The sequence below is a fragment of the Festucalex cinctus genome, chromosome 9 (assembly GCF_051991245.1).
Source record: "Festucalex cinctus isolate MCC-2025b chromosome 9, RoL_Fcin_1.0, whole genome shotgun sequence".
Lineage (NCBI taxonomy): Eukaryota > Metazoa > Chordata > Actinopteri > Syngnathiformes > Syngnathidae > Festucalex > Festucalex cinctus.
The window spans coordinates 6833703-6855424 of record NC_135419.1 but is presented as its reverse complement, the minus strand read 5'-3'; the positions used below and the strand labels follow the sequence as shown (position 1 = coordinate 6855424).

Genomic DNA, 21722 nt, shown 5'->3' with positions numbered 1-21722 from the left:
AATCAGAAATGAAAGTTTTTATATACAGTGGTATGAAAAAGTATCTGAACCTTTTGGAATTTCTCACATTTCTGCATAAAATCACCATCAAACGTGATCTGATCTTTGTCAAAATCACACAGATGAAACAACAGTGTCTGCTTTAACTAAAACCACACAAACATTTACAGGTTTTCATAATTTTAATGAGGATAGCATGCAAACAATGACAGAAGGGGGAGGAATAAGTAACTGAACCCTCTGCCTAAGGATACTTAAAGAGCAATTGAAACCAATTTTTACCAAACAATTTAAGTCAGGTGTGTGCCCAATCACTGATGAGTGGCTTAAAGCTGCCCTGCCCACTATAAAACACACACCTAGTCAGAATTGTCTTCCTGAGAAGCATTGTCTGATGTGCACCATGACTCGCTCAAAAGAGCTGTCGGAAGACCTGCGATCAAGAATTGTTGGTTTGTATAAAACTGGCAAAGGATACAAAACCATCTCTAAAAGTCTGGATGTTCATCAATCAACAGTCAGTGAAGTTGTGTACAAATGGAGAGAGTTTGGCACTGTTGCTTCTCTCCCAAGGAGTGGCCGCCCACCAAAGATGACGCCAAGAGTTCAGCGCAGACTACTCAGAGAGGTAAAAAAGAACCCTAGAGTGTCTGCTAAAGACTTACAGAGATCACTGGCACAGTCCAATATCTCTGTGCATGCATCAACTATATGTAAAACATTGGCCAAGAATGGTGTTCATGGGAGGACTCCACGGAGGAAGCCACTGCTGTCTAAAAAAAACATTGTTGCTCGTTTGATGTTCGCAAAAAGGCACTTGGGCACTCTACAGAAGTTTTGGCAAAATATTTTGTGGACTGATGAAGCCAAAGTTGAATTGTTTGGGAGGAACACACAACGTCATGTGTGGAGGAAAAATGGAACAGCTCACCAACATCAACACCTCATCCCCACCGTGAAGCATGGTGGAGGGTGCATCATGGTTTGGGGCTGTTTTGCTTCCTCAGGGCCTGGACAACTTGCAATCATTCATGGAAAAATGAATTCAAAAGTTTATCAGGATGTTTTGCAGGAAAACCTGAGGCCGTCTGTCAGACAGTTGAAGCTAAAAAGAGGATGGATGCTGCAACAAGACAATGATCCAAAACACAGAAGTAAATCAACTTCAGAATGGTTTCAGAAGAACAAAATACAGGTTCTGGAGTGGCCAAGTCAAAGTCCAGACTTGAACCCCATTGAGATGCTGTGGCATGACCTCAAGACAGCGATTCATGCCAGACATCCCAGGAATCTGACTGAACTACAGCAGTTTTGTAAAGAAGAATGGGCCAAGATTAGTCCTGATCGATGTGCCAGACTGATCTGCAGCTACAGGAAGCGTCTGGTTGAACTTATTGCTGCCAAAGGGGGGGCCACAAAATATTAAATGTGATGGTTCAGTTACTTATTCCTCCCCCTTCTCTCATTGTTTGCATGCTATCCTCATTAAAATTATGAAAACCTGTAAATGTTTGGGTGGTTTTAGTTAAAGCAGACACTGTTGTTTCATCTGTGATTTTGACAAAGATCAGACCACGTTTGATGGTGATTTTATGCAGAAATGTGAGAAATTCCAAAAGGTTCAGATACTTTTTCATACCACTGTATATATATATATATATATATATATATATATATTTAAATGTGAGCTCCTATCATGAAAAGCCATTATTACCGCCACATGAACAAAAATATTGTGCAGATCATGGGACGTGGGGCAGCGCGTGAAATTGCTGAGCGGTTTGAAGTTTCCAAGAGGACATTCAGAAGGTCCATCAAACTGGTCACTAAATATTGTGTAGTAAATAAATTAAAGAAAATTAATTCCCAAATAACTGACCTTCTTTCTTCTGTATGGTCGTGCAGAAAAAGCTAAATTAATACATTTAAAATGAACACAGACTGTCCACTAATTTTGATGAGAACCAATGACAGAACTGTATTTCACGATGCATAGGGGAACACAAGTGCCCAAAATAATAGTGACATAATTAAATACAGAAATAAACATTGTCATATATATTGGCATAATTAAATACGTATTTAACAACATTTGTGTATGTATTCATCTACGTATTTAATTTTGGCAGTCTAGGGCCTTTCATTAAACATGAGATCTTTTCAGTTGGTATACAAAATCTTTTTTTTTTTTTTTTTTTTTTTTAAACACTGATGACGTAACAATACCCAGATGATAAAACATCCTCAAGAGCAGCTTTTTTTTTTATGTAAATTTTCAGCAACTTTTTTTCCCCTCTAAATACAAACGTAGTAGTCGTTTTACAGTTAGCAGAGGGAGTCTCAGCCTGCTCAATTAAAATGCAATACTTCTCAATGGTCAGTAGAGGGTAGCAACACTTCAAAAATAATTCCATTTGCGCCACTGAAGCGTACTCAAGCAAGACGTATTTTAGAAGTTAACATTAAATTGCTCAGTTGGCCAAATATTGATATATGACGTCATCTGTAAGACTTTCACTTAAACTGTATTATTTCATCCAGTCAATAAGAAGGAATTAAATTGTTGTCATGGGTTATAACTGACTAAAAGTGCTCATGATGAGGCCAATGTGATGGGTCAACATATCAAACGCAGAGCAACCAGACATGAGCAAAATGTTGTCTAAGAAAAGATTTTATTTATCAAAACATATCCAGTTACATACTTTATTGAAAAAGCAACTTGTCAGAGCCAAGGCAGGTATGAATGGTATGTAATAATTTTACATGGATAGGCAACATTACAAATATACTGTCTGTGGAGAACTGGATAAGTGGGAGGGGGAAAGAGTGATCTCAATTAAACAACGCTGTAAAATAAATTGCATAAGGATCTTCACCCACCCATTGCAAAAAGAGTGGATGAATCAAACGGAGATAAAAGAGTACAAATAGAAAACAAATGGATGACAAAAAGGAAATATGCATCACATCCACCTAAATGAAAAAGTCACAAACTGTACAGACTTGAGTCTCCTCTAAGCAAATACAACTCGCATAGAATTTTTTTTGTAAGACACTCAACATGTGCGGGGCAAATACAAACATTCAGTCAATGAAAGATGGAATTGAATCTTAAAATTGCGGAGCCAAGAATAAGTGATTAAAAATTAGTGGTTTAGTGACACTTCTTGCCAACTTCACACTGAATTTTTGGATTAAAAGCAAACAGGGGCTGTTTGTTTCCCCCCCCCCCCCCCCCCTTCAACAAGATATGCTGGTTATGCAAAACAAACTCAAGAAAAAAAAATGTCAACAGAAGAAACAGGATATCTAAACTGACACAAGAACAAAATGAACAAATGTATCGTTCTGGGTCAGATCATAGGGGGGAGAGAGGAGGGAAAAATCCAAAAAAATAAAAATAAAAAAAAATTAAAAAGACTTGCGGAAAAACAAAAATGTCCATCAGCGTTTGTCTCCTCCCATACGCACAATCATACACACAAACACACACCTACTCTCTTGTCTTACACGGGTGTCCAACGCAACGAGACAAAGTCATTATAGACAAAACAACTCGGGTGCAGACGACGGAGACTCGTCGGGTCTGACGGAGCGTCCCGATCTCCCAGCGATCCTCATGAAAGGACCATTTAAATAAACTCGCCAAAATGTATGCACTATGCAGCCATCTAGTTTTCTCTTTGTATGTACAGTATATAACCTACACTGAAGTCTACACACAAGCCCCTCGTTAGGATGCAGGCGTTGGCAGCAAAAATAACTCAAACGACAACGTTGATAAAACAGTCAACATACAAAAGCAGGACAACACTGGAATCAAATGATTGTCAACAAAGATGATTGCCTTTACAGGTTCATAACTTAACACAAACTACACTTCTGCTGCTACGGTAAAATTGATAATCATTTAAAAAAAAAATAATAATAATAAAAATAAAAAGACTGGGGGCATGTTTGCATGTCTTAATGTTGCAACATGTTTGCCTGCAACACAAAACACGTTCTTTGGATGCTAAACAGACATTGACCGATCCCATTGGTCCGGCGGGAGATGGGGGAGGAGCTGACAGACAACATCCTCCTTGCCTCCTCAGTAGCAGTGGTCAGGAAGGGACGGCCCAGTCTGGGTGATGCACACGATCAGTTTTTCTGCAGGAACAACAAAAAGTGGGTTAGAAAAGTATTTTTAAAGCTCTTAGCATAAACAATGAAAAAGCTACATGGCTCCCATAGTAACACCTAAAGCATATATATTTTTATTTATTTATTTATTTATTTATTTTTATTTTTTATTTTTTTTTGGACCTCAGTTAAACCTCCAAAAGTTATGTTTTTAATCGAATGCTTTTAGTAATTCCTTAAGTGTGTAAAATAAACTAATTGTCATAAATTGCTTTTCAATTGATAGATGATTTGCATTTACCCAAAACAAAATTGCTGATCACGTTAATGTATATTCAGACAGTGAAAAGGACTACGTTGTGCTCTACAGTCCAGAAAAGTTGTTTCCCCGCCATCTTATGGCACTTATAGATCTTTTTAGGGGACCCCACCACCCCCAGCCATTAAAATGAACCAATTCATACTCCACTATAACAAGAGGACCACACAAAACACGCTCTATAATTTAGATGTATAACAAGTGTAAACAGGCCAACAAGAGGGCATAGCGTGAAGCATTAGCTCAACCTCAGGATGGCTTCTGTTATGCCAATAACAAAAATCAGTAGACCTGAGGGATGTGACGGGATAAGCGACCAAAAGGAACACTGATCAGTGAGTTGCATGCAGGATGAGAAGTCAGTAAGACATACCATGCCGTTACATGCAGAGGAAGGTAGGGGGGAGGAGGGAGGGCTAACCATCATAGGAGTCCAACAGAGGCAGGGAGCCCTTTCTTCCCCCATATACCCCTCTCTGAGAGACAACCAGAAAAAAAAAGAAAAAAAAGAGAGCAAAAGAGAGAAAGGGGGGAAAGCTCGTGTTAGAAAGGAAATGGTTAATTGTGAGGGCTTTAAAAACGGAAAGGACAGCCACAGCCAGGGTTTCGTTTTGATGAGTGTGCAGTCCAACAAGTGGATGGTTAACATTTCAAGCGTACCGGTAAAGTGTCTGTGGTGTCGTCGAGAGTGTGTCTCCTCTCCCTCTGGTCCAGTGCCGAGTAAGCCTCTGAGAAAAGAAGACAATCTTGACATCTCATTTTTATGCACACTTAACATGCATCTTGGAATGAAAAGAAGGAAACCACCTACCAGAACCGAGGTTGTTTAGTGGAATCATGTTTCGCTTTTCCCCTGTGGGTGTAAAAACAAAAAAAAAACAACACGAGTTTAAATGTTGACACCCCGAGCAGTTCCAAACAGCGCTCACGTCAAACGCGCACCTCTGTCCAGCAGTGGCGTGGTACTGTCCCCGTAGGTGCCGTTGGCTCGGGTGCTCGGGCCGTTGGTGGTGCCGGGGTTTAGATTGACCTGGAAGTCGCTCTTCTTCCAGCCGTCTTTCTCAAGAGGCCGACGCAGCTCCTTGTGGGCCCACACCAGCTGCAGCACCTGGCCGGCCGCTCGAACCTCACGATCAGAACGCTTGCTACAAAAGACACAATCAAGTATCTTAACTTCGATTCAATATTTGCTCTGCTGTCATGTGAGTGTTAAGGTACTAGCTGTTTGAGGCTTTAGTATTACCGCAACATCCATGCTACGTTACGTTAGCCTGTCTATGGTGTTTCTCATTATGTTAGCATTTAGCTAGTAGACTAAACCGATTGTCCGTGCTTTTTCCTTACCCGTCTTTGTTAATGAGAACAAGCCTCTCGATGCCCTGCGAGGCCCGAAGGGTCTTGGCTGCCTCCAGACTGTTGCCGAGCACCTCAATGAGCGTGCTCAGCACAGACACCACCGTCTCCTCCGACAGAGCGCGCCCCGACTGGTTCTGGCCACCAGGCAGGTTGGCCACAAGGTGGGTCACCGCATGCAAACCTGCAGAAGAAACGCAAGTTATCATCATTTGTTTCCATTTGCCACTAGAACCCATCTAGTTTAAAAGGGAAGTCAATCCAAAACTTTTCAATACAATTCGTTCTATGCAGCACCACTAATCTATCCTTGGTATTATGATTAATCTCAGGGGGCGGCCATTTTGCCACTTGATGTCGACTTAAAATGACATCACAGTTGCTCTCGGCTCAGGGTAATGACCAATCAACGGCTCGCGTTTTCTCAGGCCGAGTGATGATTAGTGTGATGTCATTTTGAGTTGACAGCAAGTAGCAAAATGGCCATTCCCTGAGATTAATCATAATACCAAGGATAGGTTAGTGGCTAAAAACGGGTGGATTTTACTGCTAAACGTATATTCCACAAGCTCAATGTTAATCAAAATGTCATATTTATACTAGTGGGGTCACATACAACATATATTGTAATTTTTTTTGATTAACTTCCCCTTCTTGTTAACTTGTTTGCTTCCAAAAACGTATAAATATGGGTCGATTTTAAATATTACCAGTTCGCAAAGACGTATTTATGCGTTTTTTTTGTGTGTTTTTTTTTTTTATACTAGCACATACAGAAGGCTTTGATGCAGCCTCTTAACTGAAGAGAACGGTTGAAGCAATGGTAGTTATTACAAAAACTCCAGCAGGTGGCAGCAGAGTATAAGAGATCAACCAAGGCCATGTTGTGACAAGCTGTTTTCCCCACAGTTTTAAACTTAGCTATATTCTAATGCTAACTGCTGCAAACAGAAACAGATAGATTAAAGAAGAGACTCTAATCTTTCTTTTGGTAAGTTCCCTGTTTTTATAGCAATAGAACACAATATTCTGTGGACCTTGCAAAATCAAGTCATAATCCTGTAAGACAGGCAGGAACGAAGGGGGTTGCTCCAGTCAAAACGGCTGGGAGTGAATGAGTTAAGGAACATTCAGCAATCATACCGAGAAGTTCGCAGTTCCTGTTGTCGATGGCGAGGTTCCTCAACGCTCCGGACATGGCCCGCACAACGCGGTCGTTGCCGTGAGCCAGCAGCTCGGCCATCATGGGAAGACCCTTCTCCAGACGCACGGTGGCTCGGATGTAACGACCATACTGATGTGGAAACCAGAAAAAATAAGTTATGAATAATTGTGGTTTATGTCATTTATGACAGTGATGGAATACCACAAGTAACAAGTGACCATTTGTTTGTTAAAGTACTTACAGTCCATCGACCTGCGCACAGGTTCTGGATAGCCCCGGCAGCGGCTTCCAGCACTGAAGGGTTCTTGCTTTCTTTGAGCAGCGAAGTGTAAATTCGAACCACCTCCGGTTGGAACAACAGCTCGTAACCTGACAGAGCACGCAAGCACAAATTGGTTGCAGTTAACTTCATGCATGTTAAGTTACCAAGACACATTTACTTGCCTTGAAACTTGATATACTGATTTCTATTTTGCAGGACAATCATTAATAAACAGAACTATGTATTTGAACTTGATTAAATAGTTCTTTTTTCCCAAGCCTCAATTGTACCAACAAACACACACCTTTGGCAGGCACTGTTCTCTTTGGAATGTCAACTTGATCTGTACTTCCATCATCTCCATCTTTCTTTCCTGTAGTCACAAAAAAAACAAACAAAAAAAAAACGGGGGAAGACATGACAGGTGAGACACAAAAATACTTTTATATTTAAAAAAAAAAAAAAAAAAAAAAAAAAAAAAAGGGCATTTATGTTCTCTGTAGTATGAATGTGATCATGCAACAAGCGAGTCAGGCACAGTAAGCATGCATGGGGTTTGCGTAGCAATCTTTAGAAATAATTTCTTAGGCTTGACTTACACAGACGATTCTGATTTTTTTGGCCTCAAGTGGCAAAATTTTGATAACTGATTCTATCAGTTCAGAAGTGTGTCAATTGGCCAGTGGAGGCAAGGTTACTACTTTTCCAATCAATGGTCGGAAGAGTTAGCCCAGGGTAACAAAATGTGTAAAAGTCACATTATTTTTTGCTTCTGTGTTGTTACTATCTGCTTGAAACGTTACCTATGGTGCAACTGAGATTTTTTTATTAAAACATGTCCCATGTAAAATATAACCGGATAGTATAAAGCATCCATTCAAATGTACATTTGAATACATTCAAATATCCGAGAAGGCCATTAAAATCGGAATTGTGCATTTGAACCTGCAGTGTAAAGTCAGCCTTGCTAATGAATAACATTCTGTATTAGTTATGATCATACGATCATAACGTAGACAAAATCTTACCTTTGGAAAACCACTCATCTACCAGGACAGAAAAACAGCAGAGAGCAGAGAGGGAGGGAGAGGAAGAAGAAAAAGAAGATTGAAAAACTGCAACAGTGTGACCGCCACCATCAAGCCGCAGACACCTTTTAACGTGACCGTCAGGTGTTTTCAGACTAACCTTTGCCCTTCCGAGAGCCGAAGCAGCCTCCCTTGTTCGAGCCAGGTGCGGGGCCCTGGTTGATGGGCGTGGTTTCTGCATAGCGTTCACAGCTGGGGACCTCGCGATGGACCTGATAGGACAGATTCCTTAAGAGGCACATGCAGTTCTCTACTAACTGCAGAAGGACAAAAACAGTTGAATACAAAGCTTTAGTGTTACGTGACAAATCAAATACATCAAAGTATTTCGGAACGTCCTGCTGACCTTATTGTCCACATCTTTGCGGTTGATCTGGGACTGCACGACATACATCAGTGAATCCACCAATCCTGTGCACTCTCTCAGCTTCCGTCGTGCTTCACTACGCTCTGAACTCACATTTCTGTTGCACGTAGGAGACATTTGAACATATAATTACGCTTGTTTAAATATGTCCCTCGACTGTGTTCCTCCCCTCCAGCGCTCTCATGCTTTCATACCGCAGGCAGCCAGCAGTGTTGGTCAAGGCGGTCTCCCATTCCAGATGTCGTGGTTTGCAGCTTTCCTCTCCGCCGTTGCTCCCTCGCTCCCAGCCCGAGTGGGGCACTATCACCTCATCAGCCAGGGCGTGCAGGGCGTGGTCCACTATCTCCATCTTCACTGAATCGTGGGACGAGAGGTTCCACAGTGTGCCTGGGGAGACGGAAAAGTTCCATTACTGTCAATGCAACTGAATAGCACACTCCCCTGGAGACAAATTGAAACAAAACTGTTGTCTAAGGCAAATAAAAGTGCAAAATACAACTACTACTTTAGAGTAGCTATATTTTGAAATAACCTTCATAAAACTGACGTAGTTTGCTGGATTATTTTTTGGGAGCCCAATATGCCCCTAATAAGACAACCACACCAGAACTATAAATATTTTCCAACAGCTGGCCCAATAAACACATGTAATCAATTCTACTGGCAAAACCTACACCAAACCTATCTTCTACAGAAACGTGCTATTGGTGTCATTTTCAGATATGGATACAGAGACACACTAATCCAATATTTATAGAATTAAAAACTTTCAAATTTAATGAACTAATGGAGTTTAATCGCTTTACAATAATTTTTAAAGCCCATCATGAAATTTTACCAATCAACAAGCAAATAAAAAATAAAAAAATAAAATAAAATAAAAATTTTAAAAAAAAGGGAACGCGAGCACAAATTAAGAGCAATATATTTTTTCCAAACCTAAATACAGAGAACAAAACAAAAAGAATGATGTATTTCAACTCAAGGTGTCAGTTTGCGAAACAATCTGGATTATAAAATCTTCTGTCTCTTTTTTTTTTCTTCTAAATACAAAGTATAAAAGCACAATTACTGGGGGGAAAAAAAAGAAGTATACATAGCACAAAGTTACGCTGTTGAATTATTTTATTTAATTGTAACATGAAAAGCGTCTTGACTGCTTGCTGTGTTTTATTTTGTTCATTATTCTTAACATACCGGTATATGTTTTACTTCTGTCTGTCGCATTTCTTTTTCTTTTCAAAAAAAAAGAAAAAAGAAAAAAGAAAAGGTACCTGTGATAGTGTCAGTAAGGTCCTGCTCGTGGGTCTTCCTCAATAACCGCACCAGCGCTGGCACTCCGTCACAGTTCTTGATGGCGATCTTGTTGTCTGGGTCTCGTCCAAACGAAATATTCTTCAACGCTCCGCAGGCCGAGTGGTGCACGTCTTTGCTGGGGTGATCCAGCATTGACACTAAGGCCGGGATTCCCTTCAGGCGTCGCACCTCCGACTTTACCTGGGGAAAAGACAAATTAAATTAGCAAAACAACACGGAGGATTCAGGTTAAAATGTTTTTGACTTAAAGGAAAATCCGTTCCACCTTGTCATTTTTGAATGTGAGATGCTGGAGGAAGGCTGCCGCGTTGGTTTTGACAGGATCCAAGCGGTAGTTCAGCATGGCGATCACCTCTGGCAGCTCCGGCTGTCTCCATGAGGAGGGAGGACCTTTCCTCAGAGTGCTGTCTAATGAGGCCATGCTTCCTCGATCAAGAGTCATGGGAACGCCCCAAGCGTATGGATCAACTCCTCCCATGTCACCATCCAGAGTATCTTCACAACTCCTGGAGAATGCACAATAAAAGGTAAATGTTGTTTTGTACCGTATGCAAGTAAAACTTGTACCTGTGATGCTTTACCTGAGTCTTCGCCGGTCCATACCACCAGGGCCGGGACCTAGCCGTGGCATGGTGCCGTAACCTCCAGGGTGCATGGGTGGAGGCCCCATGCCGTACTCATCATAGCCCACACTCCGCTGGTCATCGTCCAGACCATAGTGGGCGTGGCCATATCGCATGTCCATTGCTGAGCCCATGGCCCTCATTCCTCTGCCCACCTGGGGCTGTGCCGCATAGGGGTCCAACTGCTGACGGCTTGGGGCCCGATAACCGGAATCCAAAGTTCTGTAGCCATCAACTGGCCTGCAGAAAGATGGGGCAAAAATTGCTGTGATAAGCATCTGTAAATTACAAGTGACCCCAATTTACAAGTTTTAAGATAAGAGCAGTCGTTTTTTTTTTGTGTTGCAACTTGCAAGTGAGTTTCAGATATGTGACCATTTGAGTGGTGGTGGGGATGGGGAGAACGAGCCAGTTATCAATGGACTTTCAGCCATTTACTATGACAAACAGGCAAACACTTACCAGGACACGCCCCTTAACGGAAAACTTGCAACACAACAGTTGTTGTGAGTTTCAGCGTGTCCTGACATACAATAAGTAATTGCACTTCATAAAACCAGTTTACAAGGACAAAATTGTTGCTTTATCATTTGCTTCTGAATATTATTTATACGATAAAGGTAAACATTTCCCTTATACAAAAACATTTGTTGTAACATCTTATTGATTCTTGGTAACTCCCGTTTCCATTCAAGTAAAAAAAAAAAAAAAAAAAAAAAAAAAAAAAAAAAAAAAAGGAGTGGAAATTCCAACTTTGCCCCACATTTTACTAATGACTACTGAATCTGAGCTTAACATCCGCATGCGTCATTGTGACGCAATTGTGACACACATTGGCACAGAAAAGCAGAACAATGTCAGGCACACACAAAATGTGTTGGAATGAACTCAACTTGTTATTACGGACATTCCAAATTGTCGCGTACCTGTAGCGCTCATCCATGTGCGAGCCTCTGCTCAAACTTGTGTATGCCTCTGATGGAGGTCCTCCCCTGTAGTCGTCATAAGCTCCAACAGGTCCATAGTGGTAGTTTCTGGGCACCGTGGCAGTCGGGTAGTCCCCTGTGACCTGTCTGTACGGACGGTCGAGGGTGGCACTGTAGCCGCTCATACCGGACACAGACATGCCGCCATTGATGGACATGGAGTCATTTGGCAGGACTGTGCGTGAGATGGGTTTCTTCATCTGTGGCAGAGATTGGTGACAATTTGGTTTGAAGATTCTTTTAGATTCAGAAACCAAAGTATTCTGGTGAACGACTACATTTGAGCAACTGTCTTTATTATTATTCCTACTCACATTTCTAGAATGGCACATACAACTCACCCCATTGTCAAGCCGTCGTGTGGTTCCGTCTTCAGAAAAGACAGAGTGTGCTTCATGAGAGTCGTCCTCTGGGGTGTAGCTCTCGTCTAGAGCGCCGTGTGCTGGGTCCACCATTCTGTACTGTATTTAAAAATAATTAAAACAGAATTACAACCACAAAAAAAAAAAAAATAAAAAAATCACTTTCACATGCATTCATTAACTATAACAACATGTACCTGTGTGCCGTTTATGTACGAATCTGTTAATTTCAGTCGTTCGATATCCGCATCCCCTAAACGCCCGTTCTGGAATGTGACAGAAAGATTCTTTTAAATTATGGACAACCAACAATTCTACTGTAGCAGCAATAAATGTGAGGTTAAGGCATTTGTCCCAGTCTAGTCTCTTGTGAAACACACAACAATAATAAGGTCCTTCCACCAGGCCTGTGTGTTTATGGTCTGTGAATCACTGCAAGACATGCGGGAGGACATTCTGGAATGCAGCCATTCATCCTTACACCCTACTTCCTCCTCTAATCAGTTACATAATCGATGTCTGTCATTCTGTATATACCAGAGACTTAACTAACCACGAGTAACACTCGGTTTCACGCAACACAATAGCCTCGATTACTGTGTCAGCGGAATGGCTTTCGGAAGAATACAAATGAAATGAAATAAGATTCTGTGGCAATTCCTACACTTTTGAATCATTTTCTTTAGAGAAAGTAGTCTTGTACTTTTAAGTAATGGCAATGTCTTGAGTTTTTTCTTTACAAATGGGGAAGTGGCATTTCAGAGAAGGGCAAATTTCCTCTAAATAGAGTCCTTCCCATAACATCCTCTCTGCTGTGCTCTGAATTTTGTGCAGAGGAGAAGCATAACTAAGTAGTTACTCTCACTGGTAATCAAATAGAGTCAACATGAAAACTACCCTACCATCACCACCCATCTTGGCCTTTATCTTTGGGCCCCCAACTAATCAAAATGCACCCAAGGATTCGCAAAGTCAAAACAGCCTAATGAATGTCAGTGAGTCCAAAAGGAACGATAATATTTACAGATGGAATGTGAACTTTTCGTCTCTGCTGCTGAGATGCCGGAGCTGTTTCTCTGAACACAGCACAACGTGACCTCAAAAGTACAATGACACAAGATCACCATAACAAAAAAAGTTCAGCGCTTGCTGATAATCTAAAATGCTTTAGGCTGAGAATAAAAATGAAGATTTGTACAACAGCAGAGACCTTTACAGACAAGTTAGGCTCCAGTAGATATTTAGAGTGACCAGCAGGAAAGAAAGCCACTGTTTAAGACTTCAGCGTTTCATTTATTCCATTATAGTTGAGTAAATCCTATTACATGCATGCAGAAATCTTCTACTACAACAAAGAAAGAGCGAATGACAAAAGGTGGACAACTTAAAGTCTGTGTTCCGTTCATGCGACAGTGACAACAGTTGGCCACATTCCATAACATGCTGGAACAGGAAGATGAGAATAACTGAAATTCCATATGAGGGGCTGACAAAAGGAGTTTCTGGAGAGTGACAGCGAAGTCATGCTGCAAGTGTGTGATGATGAAGATGATAACCTTTGACATTAGATCATCATGCACCATTTTTTTTTTTTTTTGATGGATGGGAATTGGGCGATTCATTATAAATGCAGACTGATGTGAATGGAACAATCACAGAGTATAGCACTGGTGGAGATGTGAGGAGGTTTACTGGATGACTGAGATCAGCAGGAGGAATTGATGCATTAATTATGACTGGAAGGAGAGGACACATATCTAAATGAGGGTATTAGGGTGGTCACATGGAGGCGAACGGCATCCACAAGTGGCTCTGGACTACATTTTTTTTTTTTTGCTGGCTTTACCTGTGTGTGAGGGAGGGGGTGACCCAGCGCCGAAGGGCTGGTGGCAGAAAGGCCCACTCTCCTCCTCTCATCTTCCAACGCCCTGGTCAGCTGTTCAAACTGCACCTCTTGCTCCCTGACCGACTCCAGCAGAGCTGCTGCGCTCTCACACTGCTCCATACACACTACACCACCCCGAGGGGAAAAAAAAAAGGGGGAAATACACAGTCTATATAAAATCCTGGTATTATTTATTAAGTAAAAAGACGCCGGGTTTCAACATTTGTTTGTTGTATTTTTAACAGTATGGGGACAGACTAAAATTAAAAAAATAAAAATAAAACAATCACACAAGCATGGATTAAACACAAAAATCATATTGCAAGGTATTATTATATTGTTGTGGTCAACTTCATGTTCCACACTATAATATCTATGAGTGTGCGTGGCTTTAAAACAGTGGGGGTCTGGCGAGCAACTTGTGAGTCGCCGAATTGAGCGTGTACAGTTGTAGCAGCCGGATCTTAATTGGCAAAAAATTAGCTTGTCAGTATGTTCAGTTATGGCCGCAGCAGCGCCTCTGTAAATGTGCTCATTACATGTTCATTTAGTTACCATTTATTCAATGAATCAATTGAAAGTGCACAAGTGGCTATGTCTATCCTGGCAGGGGTTTTACAGTACATTTTAACCAGCAATGGTAAGGCTACATAAAATTAGCTAACGAGGATGCTTTGTGCTTGGCGATTGTTGACATACTATTACTTCTGAATTGAAGCTATTTGATGCACTGTTTCAGCCATATCATACATTTTGTAATACTAAATAAATTTCCGGAACAATTCACTGAAATTGAACAATTTCCCATGGGTCACTACCTGAGAATCAATTACGTCTTATTTATAGTGATGTTTATGTAGAAAGGCCTGTTTGCAATGTTTCACACACACACACAACTGGCCTTCAGGAGCACGCAAACATAGAAATACACACCTTCACCTGTGGGCGTCGTTTGACAGAAGAGGTGAGAGATCACACCAAGGGCAAAGGTGAAGCTCTAGTTGTTCATTGGTAGAAGCACAGTGAAGGCTCAAGCACAGAAACCGAGGACTGCTCGCAGAGACAGAAAACAAAGAGAGAAGTGTTTCAGTGAAGGACGGGTTCGTCAGAAAACAGCAACATAGTGAGAATGCCAAACTATGTGTCAGCGCTGATGTTTGCGCTCAAGCAGACCGACCTAGTGTTTAACATCCATCCACCTAGCTCCGCTGTTATCTTGGGTGCTTCACAGAAACAGACACTTTGTTATACGAGCCCAACAAATGGCAACTCGGATTCTCTTATCAGGGAGTGGATACACCCTCAGGTCTGGTCAGCTGGCCCCCGCAAGGTGAATAAACAACCACTGCTTAGCAAACACCTGCATGACCGGTTCTTCAAGGTAGAAAGAGTAGGAGGGGGTGTGGGTTTACGCTTTTCAATAGGTCTGTGTGTAGCCACACATGGGTACTGTAAATTTAGAGCCATGGGGGCAACAGAATTTCATTTCAGGTAGTAGGTGTCTGTGCGAGTGGACGATGGGAGTGCTTCAATATGAAACTGACGATTTATTCAGAAGAGATGTGATGAATAAGTTACTGTTAATGACGCAGTATTACAGCAGCTTTTATCTTTTAAGATGAAGCAAGCCGAGCATCTTTTCCTGTACGTCTGTCCGGCAAATGACTCAACAGATCAACACAGAGACAACAATGATTGAGGGTTGTGCTCAGTGCGTGGAAAGTAAGGAAGGTAGGACGTCCTGATGAGAAAACGAGGAGTGGAGTATTTCACAACTCTACAAGGAAATTTGTCAGAACCAAAAACCGCTATTTGCGTGTAAGGTATAGTCACGTAAAAGCCCCGGAGCAATGACCTCCCACCTGTTGTAGGGAGAAAAAAAAAAAAGGGGGGGGGGGGGGGGGGGGGGAGGAGGAGGAGGTTACTCTTGTGCCACACATGCCTATATATGGTCACAACTAGGCCTGGGCTGTTTTATACCCTGCAGACAGACAGAACTGCAAACAAATCAAACAAGAACCAAGACGGGATGTGGAAAAAGACATGAGAAAGAGAAAGAACAAACAATGAGCTGGGTGGTGGGGGGGGCAAGATAAGTTGAAGCGAATTAAAGATAAAAGCTAATCTCTTGCATTCTTCACATTGTCTTCTGTCAATTCAGCACAGCAGCCCACCCACTCGTCCACAGGCAAATGACCTTGGTGTGAGTGAGCAGTGTTCATTACCCTCCACTCCCGTCCACACACACCAAAAAAATAAAAAATTAAAAATAGACTACTACTACTCTTGTCAAGCACACTCATATGGCACTGGCTCCTTCCATATCTTGACTCGAATGAATAATCACCATTAGCATGCTACAAACTATCTCCTTCAGTAATGAGCATAGCTGTCACTCATACAAGATGAATTATAAACAGTGATATTTCTTGGCAAGCGCAGTCAGGGTTGTTATTTTGTGTCAGAAGGGTGAATTTGCAGCTGAGCGTCTGAGGAGGCCTGGCAGAACAAAGACAAGTTTGTGCACAAGTACAAGAGTGAGCAGGACCGTCCTCATCGGTATCTAAAACTTGTATCCTCCGCTTGGCTCTCCCATTCGCAGCTGTTTCTTTTGGCCTTGGACAGTGGCGAATGTAACTGAACAATGAAAACAATTGCCTCTGTCCCACAGCCACTCCCCTCCCTTTCCCCTTCAACCCACTTCCTAGCAAACAGGATGTTATGGATTCGACATCAGAGGTGAGTGCAAGAGATGCGAGAGCTACTGTAGATACCCAAGAATCACTCTTCCGTTCCGCGCATTATCGGCATGAAAGCATCAGAGAACACAAACACTTCCATCGGCCAGTTTGCACACAACGATAAGGTTGGCTTCCTCTTCTAAATATGCTCTGTGGTGAAAATCCACCCCCACAGTTGAACTGCATTCATTTTGCCAATATTCATGTCAAATTATCAATTACTATTCTGATTTTTTCAAATGAATGCCAGCTTAATATATGCCTTCAATCTTGACATTTTAGCTACACACATCCATTGAGCTGAACAACCCAACATTAGGAATGTCCGGATCACTATTTTTACACCTGTATCACCTGATCACTCAGTCAATATATAAGCAACAATACGTTTGTAGTAGAGTACATTATTTAGAAGTGTGTCTTATTTAAATATGTCACAAGTACATGGAGCATGTATCATATTTGTTAACATGTTTTGCATCCTGTTTCCTCCTGTGGTCTTTGTGACTTTGCAGACTGCACCAACGCACTCGTTCGAAAGTCCCTGGACTTTGTGCCACGGACCGGTGACTGTTGTTGTAGCAAACAACTAAACACAATTCCCGTTAGCACACAGTTGTCTGTGCATTATTAGTCATAACAATTTAGCAACAAAAACTTCTACTTCACACCGCTGCCTTGTTCCGCCAGTCCTGAGGTACTGCTGGTATGACTGCGAAGTTGAACCACTATTTTCACCATCTTATTTCCATACTCTGAGCTGTGTAGATTATGAAGATTGTGTCTCATTGTGGGCCAGACATTTAAATTACTCGCACAGAATTCTAGTCTGAAGATGGCAACAGACAGGAAAGTCGAAAAGCTGATGTTAATTGGCCGATTGAAAGACACGATTTTCATTTTGTTGGTTTGTTGTTGTTGTCTTATTGCTAATGTTTTATGCCGTGCTCCGTCAAGTCATTTAGAATTTCATGACATGCCCGGAACACATACACATTACACAACAACCCAAAGCACTGCTGAGTGAGCTAAAGTCTTGTGAGATTTGATGACGCCTCCCATGACATCAGCCTCACAGTCCCCCAACCCGGAACAATTCTTAATTAAGTGACCTTTAAAAGCTGTTGTTAAACATTGAATAAGACAAACACTCTACACTACATTTCATACAAAGGTGTGGAAAAAGAAACAACACAAAAAATACATTATTCATGTTAAAAATGGGGAAATGAAAAACAATTGGTGAAAATATCAAGGAGAGGGTTTCCCTAAAAAGATCGAGAATACTACTTGAACATGTGATCACATCACGAGTATCAGTTTCACCTGATTCTTAACCATCAGTCAGCATGACTCACCCTGCCAGACATCTGCGACCATTCGCACATGAAACAATGTAGCATTTGTCGACTTCATGAAAGCCCGCAGCAAACGTGCTGTCAAAACCAAAATATGCTACCTCTCATTAGTCCGCTGCTGAATTTTATCAGCGTGATGTGGCGCCATTGACACTAGTTGGAGACGAGCGTGGCTTGTAATGGGATTGAAGCTTTAGTCCAGTAATCCACTTAGCTCCTTACAAACATACATATTCAGACATGCACAGACATGAGGCCCCTTCGGATTAACCTGTACACCTCGAGAGACCGCACACAATAACGGGCATCAACAATCATGCACCTTATGTTGAGCAGCTCAATTTAGCAGCTGATCAGCTGCGAACTTCTGCCACCGTCAACAGGAATTCAAGACCTTCCACTGCATCAACGTGACAAGTTTACCAGCTTGCTTTCTCCACCGCATCAACCACAAGTTACCTCGAACGCCCTACTGAAATTCTCCATCACGCTGTGTTCGTTGCCAAGCCGCCCAGCTGTATGCTGGTGACCAACATGGCACTCAAAACATATGCAACATTTTAATTACCATCTTGATTTAGTTAAGCATCCTTGGGTCACTTAAATGGCGCCATGGAACTTACGAACATTCAGACATACAAACGGACTACTGTTAGTTAATATTTCATACAGTGGTGCCTCGAGATACGAGTGACCCAACCTACAAGTCTTGTACTCTCAATCTAAGATTTCTTTGTATTTTGTGGACAAAGTCTCATGCTCGCACAAGAGATGGCTGGAAGCCGTTTTGCGGATTTAATGGTTAAAGGTTGGGGAGAACACTTTTGATGAGACCTTTTCTGCAATTTATGGCTGGTTTCAGCAGTTCTGCATACCAATTTGCACCACGTGTCAGTTTGCAGCAAGGAAGTGAGTGGTAACAAAAATCATAAATAAATAAATAAATAAATACATAAATAAATAAATAAATAAGAAAAAAGGCAAATCAATGACCTACGGATTGAAGAGCCAAACAAGTAGGGGAATTAGCTGTACATAAATCTAAGTTGTTGCTGTTAATAATTATAATAACAACAACAAGAACAACATTATTATTATTATTATTATTATTCCGAGCACGTGCTTGCAAAAAGAATAGCGGTTTGTGCTATGCTCCAGTCAGGTTGACAGTTATCCCTGCCTATATAATGCTATCAAAACACATTTATGTAGGACCCACCTAACAGGTTTACAAACCAACAGCCAACTTAAGCTCAGCAGGAAGAGGACCACCACCCAAAATCGGACAATATTACCTGTAAAGCGAACCCTTGCTGATTTGCCATTTAGAAACCTGCCTACCACACTATTCACTTATAAATGCACGTTCTCACCTATCTGTATATTGTTATGCTCTTTATTGGCGAACCCGTTTGATGCGGGACAAAGCAAAGTGGTAAACTTCTCTAGATGAGGCAGCATAAGGTCCAACTCAAAAGTGGCAGTGGTGGAATAGTTTGCAGCTCAATTTAAAGTACATCAAGTAACTATCTAAAGATAAAGACTAGAGTACAGTAGTTATAAGTAGCTTGCGCTTATAAGTGTTGTTATGCACTCTACTTCTACAACATTGTATTGTGCAAAATTAATTCACTGACCATGTCAGAAGTTTATTTTTTTACTGCAGTACGTTAACTTCCTGATATTGTTTAGATTTTAGTTTAATACTGCTCTGAATACCAATTCAAACTAACTCTCCCATCCCTGAGGTCAATCCCTCTTCCAGTCCCTAAAAGTGTAATTTTTTAATTCTACAAAGATGGCGGCCAGCTGTTAGTAACATGCAGCAGTGGAGCAATTTAAGAACTAGTTGCATTGCTCCATTTAGCTAACTAAAAACGTATCATGGATATTTTTGTTGAAACCAAACAAATAATTAACCAGGGCTCTCCAATTTAACAGTGGCCAGTAGCCCAGGGCCACTAAATGACTTGTGTCGAACCACCCGAAGTTCACTGACACTGGTCCGACCAGGTCAAATTACATAAATACAATGAAATCAACAGCTTCTTACTGTTTTGTAATATTTAATATTCAGCATTATGAGCGTTATCTACTTACATTTGATCAATCATCATTAATCTTTGCGCACACTTTTTTTTTTTTTTTTTTTTTTTTTTTACGCATAAGGTTAAATCCTTCTCGCTTCAACGAGATATATTGCCAGGAACATGTACAACGTTCAACATTTAGATTTTATGGTGCAAAAATAACCAAAACATGCAAATGAAAATCGAGTTATTCAAGACTCATACTCTGGTGCAATCTGATCAGACCTATGCATATCCCCCCTAAATGAGCTTTTATGTATCAGTCAAGAAACTAAAACTCAATAAAATGGCAAATATTTAAGTTACAATTAACTGTTATTTCCCCCCTCGTGTATCGCGACCAAAACAAGTTTGCGCCAGACCCACCCAACAGGTTCACAACCAACTAAGACCTAAGATGAAAGAGAACCACCACCCAAAAAACGGACACTGATCAGTTATGTGTCTCAGTTTACCTCTGGCGGAATCCAGAATCCTTCTTTACCAACGTTTTCGGGGTGACTCGATCGCTTGCTTCCAACGCAGAGATGTGCAAGCGAAGCAAACACACAACTGTAAATACAATGCAAAAGGGGAACAGAACCCAGTTCAGCTGTAAAACTAAGTCATATGAGCTCCGATTTCCCCATTTCAAAGAGTCTCCGAAATCATCGCTGGCCGTCCGTTAGCAATTGCATTTAAACAGGGGATGTTAACCATGAAAGATAGAAGCGTATCAAAAAAGCAAGGCTGATCACAGTTTGCCAAAAGAAAAAAAAAAAAAAAACGACTCCGCAAACAAAAGGAGCGCCCGAGATGTACGGTGTTGTTGCACGCAAACGCCACCGCGATGATAAATGACAAGGTTGGACATCAAATCAGGCCCGCTCGGCTCGTAGTGGCCGTGTGACCTGGTTCGGCTGTCGTGCTACGTTAGCATCACAATAAACCCACGACGGAGAATCCAGCTAACGTTAGCCTAGCAACCACTCCGCTTTATCACATCGGTCGTTCCGCTTAGTTGCCGTTATATTCACACGTGCAGTCCTCGTGTAAAGAGGTTGGCAAGCCGCTTTATGTGGTTAAATTCTGAATTTTGTCCGGAAAAAAACGGTGAAAAAAACGGACTTTGTCATGTAAACCTGCGCGAGTCGTATCGGTGGTCTCTAGATGGACGTGACCACTCCTTTTACAAACGCTGCAGTGCCCCCGCTATTTTCGCTACAAAAACACCGCTTTAATATAAATTTAGCAGCCCTTAATACATGCGCTTACCTTATCGTCACAATGTCCTCGGACCTCTTGCCAGACTACTCCGTTTGGCGTGTGTTTTGTCTCCTCTCTTCTTTCTCCCCTCCTTCCCCCTGGCTTCTGGGTCAAGCTTGTTAACAGCCAGCCAGCCAACATCACAGAGTTTTCTATCAAAGAGGGGGGCGGAGCCAATTTAGCTCTTTTACCGTAAAAAACAAAAAAATGCGCATTTGAAATTTGTCGTTGCGCGCTAGTTGTTAAAGCCGTTTCCATACTCTTGATAACTAGTAACTAACTACTAACTAGTAACTACAGTCTCGGTTTTTCATTTTCAGTGCACTAATTAAAAACAAAGTATTATAAAAAAAAAAAAAAAAAAAGAACTACTAGTACAGCTGCTAGTAGTAGGAGGAGGAGGACAACTAGTAGTGTGCACTATAGTTGACAA

At 41.4% G+C, this 21722-nt stretch overlaps 1 protein-coding gene across 10 annotated transcripts; it reads right to left on the bottom strand.

Moving 5' to 3' along the window:
* Window positions 1-3237: 3237 nt before the first annotated feature.
* On the bottom strand, window positions 3238-21466 carry LOC144025531 (catenin delta-1-like). Of its 10 annotated transcripts, none has more exons than XM_077531689.1 (23): window positions 21299-21425; window positions 20500-20596; window positions 14789-14905; window positions 13817-13980; window positions 12168-12236; window positions 11950-12069; window positions 11549-11808; window positions 10581-10862; window positions 10265-10505; window positions 9957-10179; window positions 8877-9069; window positions 8662-8779; window positions 8416-8572; window positions 8256-8273; window positions 7532-7600; window positions 7207-7334; window positions 6944-7094; window positions 5792-5984; window positions 5390-5592; window positions 5259-5300; window positions 5108-5175; window positions 4821-4923; window positions 3238-4155 (listed from the first exon to the last, which is right to left on the bottom strand). In XM_077531689.1, the coding sequence occupies exons 4-22, from the start codon at window positions 13973-13975 to the stop codon at window positions 4864-4866; spliced, it is 2754 nt and encodes a 917-aa protein (XP_077387815.1). In that variant the 5' UTR covers window positions 13976-13980; window positions 14789-14905; window positions 20500-20596; window positions 21299-21425; the 3' UTR covers window positions 3238-4155; window positions 4821-4863. The 10 variants fall into 10 exon arrangements, with proteins under 10 accessions (XP_077387815.1, XP_077387817.1, XP_077387814.1 ...); XM_077531691.1 differs by having other exon boundaries at window positions 14795-14905; XM_077531688.1 differs by lacking the exon at window positions 20500-20596 and having other exon boundaries at window positions 21299-21433.
* Window positions 21467-21722: the final 256 nt, after the last annotated feature.

Excerpts from the sequence above, each read along its gene's own strand:
- LOC144025531 (XM_077531688.1), bottom strand. The coding sequence starts at position 13,975 with ATGGAGCAGTGTGAGAGCGCAGCAGCTCTGCTGGAGTCGGTCAGGGAG. Across the intron at positions 10,506-10,580 it reads ATGGACCGGCGAAGACTCAG|GAGTTGTGAAGATACTCTGG; the intron begins GTAAAGCATCAC and ends TGCATTCTCCAG. Across the intron at positions 7,095-7,206 it reads TGTGCGCAGGTCGATGGACT|TATGGTCGTTACATCCGAGC; the intron begins GTAAGTACTTTA and ends TTTCCACATCAG.